This window comes from Littorina saxatilis, linkage group LG15, assembly GCF_037325665.1.
Source record: "Littorina saxatilis isolate snail1 linkage group LG15, US_GU_Lsax_2.0, whole genome shotgun sequence".
Classification (NCBI taxonomy): domain Eukaryota; kingdom Metazoa; phylum Mollusca; class Gastropoda; order Littorinimorpha; family Littorinidae; genus Littorina; species Littorina saxatilis.
The window spans coordinates 28,820,171-28,822,242 of NC_090259.1; the positions used below are offsets into that span (position 1 = coordinate 28,820,171).

General features: G+C 34.6%; 1 protein-coding gene across 1 annotated transcript in view; it reads left to right on the forward strand.

Moving 5' to 3' along the window:
* Positions 1-1,673, forward strand: part of LOC138949016 (kynurenine formamidase-like) — a gene marked incomplete in the record, with an annotated part of 28,319 nt that extends 26,646 nt beyond the window's left edge. The window contains 1 exon segment of the mRNA XM_070320711.1: positions 105-1,673. Within this exon segment, the coding sequence (XP_070176812.1) occupies positions 105-131 (27 nt within the window).
* Positions 1,674-2,072: the final 399 nt, after the last annotated feature.

Here is a 2,072-nt window from a genome sequence, read left to right on the forward strand (position 1 = left end):
CTCTTGAAAATATTTTAGACCTTTAATTACGACAAAAGGAATTGGGTCGTTTGTCCACCGCTTTCCGTGGATTAAAGAAACATTCACTTTTTATTCCTTTTCAGGAATGCCTGAGAATGATGAAACTGTGAAGCAATTGATCTGAATGAAGAGGCTCCTGCTACCACAGCTTCTTACATAATCATTAAGATCACATTATTTGCCACATTTTTGCCTTTACGATTTTATTGTGCTTATTCTTAAAGTTTGAATCCAGGCTGGGACGGACACTGATGAACTGTATGTGCAGACTCAGAGACGGTATCCATGTCCCACCACCGTGTCGCCACTATGGCACGTGACGCACTTCTGGAAGATCAATCTTCCAGAAGTGCAAGTGGCTGATAACACCAAAACACAATAATTAAACTGGATAGTGTGACCCGAATTTCCAGCAATGGGATAATTGAAGCCATGTAAATAATATATGCAATAAAATAGAAAGAGCCAGGTTTAACTTCAAAGATGAGTGTGTGAGTTCTTCCAATTCTTTTGTTGTGATCCAGAATGTATTACTAACTGTCAATTAAATTGGTGACTATGCGCTTTTTGTTGAATACGTCTTTTGAAGCAGGCAGCCTTCTATTATGAATATTAAATTCGTACTTGTAATATCTCGATGATAATATAATGTAGTTTCATTTTGTTGTTTAGAGTCTCTCAATACTGTAACTCTTAACTCCGATCGCGGTTTCAGTTTGAAAGGAAGGAAACTAATGGGTATGGTTTACTTTGAGCAGGTCGGTTTCAGTTTTAATAAACAATTCTAGAGAATTGTGTATCTTATATTTGAGTCTTTCGTGTTTTAGACATTGATGCATTTAATAGTTTTAACGAGTTGCCTTTTGTTTTATCATTCTGGTGTTTATCTAGATGTGCTGTGTATCTTATAAGAAGTTCTTAAAAGTTCGAAGTTATTTTAGCATATAGGTTTTTTATGGTCTTAACAGTTAAACATGTATTACGTTATCATTAAGATTCATGCTTTGTTAGCACTAAGCAGTTGTTTTAATCAGTCTGGTTTTCTCTTGTTTTCATCTTATGAACATTCTAAATGTTAGACTAACTTATTGTCTTGTACAGAATAACAACTGTGTGAATGGTGCTATACTGAATGAAAGAGTGTGACATGAAGTTCTTGTACATCATTGTAAAGAGTGTGAATGACGTTTTAGTTTAGATGTCAAGCGCTTAGAGCAAGCCTTTTTAACGAAAGTTTTTGATTTAGAGCTATATAAATGTTATTATTATTATTATTATTATTATATGCCGTGTCTTTATGCCGCACTACAATAACTAAACAAGTCGCGTAAGGCGAAATAACAACATTTAGTCAAGCTGTCGAACTCACAGAATGAAACTGAACGCACTTCATTTTTTCACCAAGATCGCATACTCGTAGTTTCGTCAGTCCACCGCTCGTGGCAAAGGCAGTGAAATCGACAAGCCAGAATAGTGCGGTAATGGTCGCGCTGAGCAGGATAACACGCTTTTCTGTATCTCTATTCTTTTTAGCGTACTGAGTTTGTTTTTAATCCAAACATATCATATCTATATGTTTTTGGAATCAGGGACCGACAAGGAATAAGATGAAATTGTTTCTAAATCGATTTCGGACAGTTAATTTTAAACATTATTTTCATATTTTTAATTTTCAGAGCTTGTTTGTAATCCAAATATAACATATGTATATGTTTTTGGAATCAGAAAATGACGAAGAATAAGATGAAATGTTTTTGGATCGTTTAAAGATTTTTTTTTAATGACAAGTTTCCGATTTTTAATTACCAAATTCATTAATATTTTTTAAGCCACCAAGCTGAAATGCAATACCAAAGTCCGGCCTTCGTTGAAGATTGCTTTGCCAAAATTTCAATCGATTTGATTAAAAAATGAGGGTGTGACAGTGCCGCCTCAACTTTTACAAAAAGCCGGATATGACGTATTTATCGAAAAAATAAAAATAACGTCCGGGGATATCATTCCCAGGAACTCTCATGTCAAATTTCATAAAGATCGGTCCAGTAGTTTAG